Source organism: Symphalangus syndactylus, chromosome 2, assembly GCF_028878055.3.
Source record: "Symphalangus syndactylus isolate Jambi chromosome 2, NHGRI_mSymSyn1-v2.1_pri, whole genome shotgun sequence".
Classification (NCBI taxonomy): Eukaryota; Metazoa; Chordata; class Mammalia; order Primates; family Hylobatidae; genus Symphalangus; species Symphalangus syndactylus.
In genome coordinates this window covers 8,587,501-8,590,000 of record NC_072424.2, presented here as the reverse complement: position 1 = coordinate 8,590,000, position 2,500 = coordinate 8,587,501, and the positions used below count along the sequence as shown (strand labels likewise).

The 2,500-nt window shown below is 44.4% G+C and overlaps 1 protein-coding gene across 14 annotated transcripts in view; it reads right to left on the bottom strand.

The window, feature by feature from the left end:
- Window positions 1–2,500, bottom strand: part of EBF3 (EBF transcription factor 3) — a 128,640-nt gene that overhangs the window by 12,246 nt on the left and 113,894 nt on the right. For all 14 annotated transcript variants that reach the window (XM_055245380.2, XM_055245383.2, XM_055245392.2 and 11 more), the window contains one exon: window positions 823–911. In XM_055245380.2, coding sequence (XP_055101355.1) covers window positions 823–911 — 89 coding nt within the window. The remainder of the gene's footprint in view (window positions 1–822; window positions 912–2,500) is intronic.

Below are 2,500 nucleotides of genomic sequence, written 5' to 3'. Positions count from 1 at the left end.
TGTGTTAATAAAACTCAGAGGTGGTCAAGACTTGGTACACACAGGGATGGAATGTAAAACAATCAGCCATAATGTTATGACTTCATTTTTCATTTTGCATTTTCAACTCTGCCTTGGAAATCAGAGAGGGCTTCTAAAGAGAGAAAGAGACAAAATTATATCAAAGGAAAGGAAAAATTATAAGCTTGACTTATCTTTAATGTTATACGTCAAAATGGAATTTCTGTGATATGTGGCGTATGCATAAACAACGCGGGCAGCTTTTGTCTTTGTTGAATTTAAATAGAAAGTCCCTCTAGATATTAATATGTGGACTTCATTTGTTAGCCTGCTAAGTCAGGGACTTATAACAAAAGCTTTGTAAACAAAAGATTAAACTGAATCGAGCTTTAGAAAATGAAAGGAAAACAAGAGTCAAGTAATCACAGATCAGACTGGGGCTGCTTAGATGGAAATCAGCGCAGGCCACTGGAGTGGAAAATGTTTAATTGAACTATTTCATTACGCGGAAGTTTATGTCCCCCTCGCAGAATCCAAAATATTTGTTATCAGAAAAGCTGTTCTTTGCTTCCCTTAAATAGACGGTCCTTTGGAGATGAGATGTAAAACTCAAGCCGTCTACCCCTTCTCTCACCCTTCACCCACCTCTGAAGCTGCTCAGGTGCGGGCCTGGGCAGCTCCTCACACCTGTCGGCCCTGTGGGGGGCACAGAGTTTGGGGAATCTGCAATCCCCCCTTCCCAGAGCACCTGCTGCCCCCAAACCAGAACCAGCCCAGTGGCGGCCCCACTATGAGCGGGGTGCTGCTTGCTCTTTTACTAACCTTGGGTAACCTTTCGGGATCACCCGGATGTCTTGGGATCACTTTCTGCAACCTCTGAAAGCCGTAATCTATGGTTGGTTCATTAAGAGCTGCAACAGGACACAGAAATGTAGATCAGGTTAATTACTTTTATGTCATCCATTACTCGTTTATTGCACACTTACAAATAAACGTGTAGTTCTCCTGCTCTGATGCTCTCTAAGGCAAGCACCCCTGAATACTAGCTGTGTCTTAAGGAATAGATTTTCCCCCTTTCTTTTGCACATAAAAGCAACGATTATTTCTGATCTATAATTAGACTGGAAGAAAGTCAAAGGGTGACTCAATATATTGTAAAAATGGTAGTGCAGTCACAAAGTTACAGGTCTTGGGGCCATATATAGCAATCACCACCATCACGATGTGATGTCGGCATCACACGGTGCCTTCCACACTGGCCAGGGATTTATGGGAAACTGGCAATTATGACATATGTCCAGCTATTGCTAGCCTCAGATTTATCCCTGTGGTCCTTTTTTGTCTAGCATATTGCCTGAGCACAAACCAGGCAGGAGGAGCACTTATTCTTGCAAAGCTTTAATAATCTGTGAATGGCTGCCTACAAACTGATGTAGAGCACTATCATTCTACAGCTGCAATCCACCAGCCTCACGAAATTGCTGGCCACAAACAGTAATTAATCTTTTTATCCCTCAAATTGTAATTTTGACTATGAACTGTGCGCGGCCATAAATCAGCGGCACATGCGCTGTGTACAGTGCATGAATCACGGCCGGGACTCCGTCCGACTACACACACTGTGTTTAACAAGCTTTATAAGGAGCCATCGGGCTTTATTATGGCTCTGCCTGACTCCAACAAAAACTGAGCCCAGAGGCCCGGGGACACGAGTTAAGATGAAAATACTTATTAGAGTACATTACTTCTTGATGTAGATGGCGTTTTCCGTGGAGTCACTCCACGGTGCGTGGCACAACATAAATCAGAGGTTTTTCGGAGACTAATAAGACCTGCCACCATCTATTCATTACTCTGCCTGCAATTTGGGCCATCACTCATTAGTAATTTGATGATTAACATCCCCCAACTCAGCAGGTCTGCAAGGTGCGGGGGCGGACACAAAGACTGCGGCTTCCGGAGAGGACGGCTAGGGGGCCGCCTTTGCAAGTGCTCTCCAAAATAATTGGTCACTGTTCTCCAGTGCTTGGGTGCTGGCGCATCTTGTAAGCAACGCAGGAAGCCTCGCACGTACACTCAATAATGCGCCCGAAAGTTGAGGACCACAATATGATTTGACATTCCATCATACATCCCGGAGACAAAGGTCCGCACAGGAATGTGAAGTAAGACATTTTCTTGTTAATAAAGCATTGATCCGATGTATTGATTTTACATGACATGGCTTTTGCAGGGATTTTGCCCTCTTTTTTCTTTGCAAATAGTAAAGCTCTTCAAAATGCCTCGGCGTATGTGACATGGCAAAATTTCTAACTCTCTGTGATGTAAATTCTGTATGTGTAAAACCACTTCATAATCAGACCATTAATCATCAGAAGCTGTCAGCATTGACTTGGGGGACAATTTGTCATGTCTGTGCCTAGGCCCAGGCCAGAGTGTCAGGCAAAAGCATAGTTCAGGCCGCGGGGCGCGTGCGCAGTCGCCCAGCCTCACCAAACGA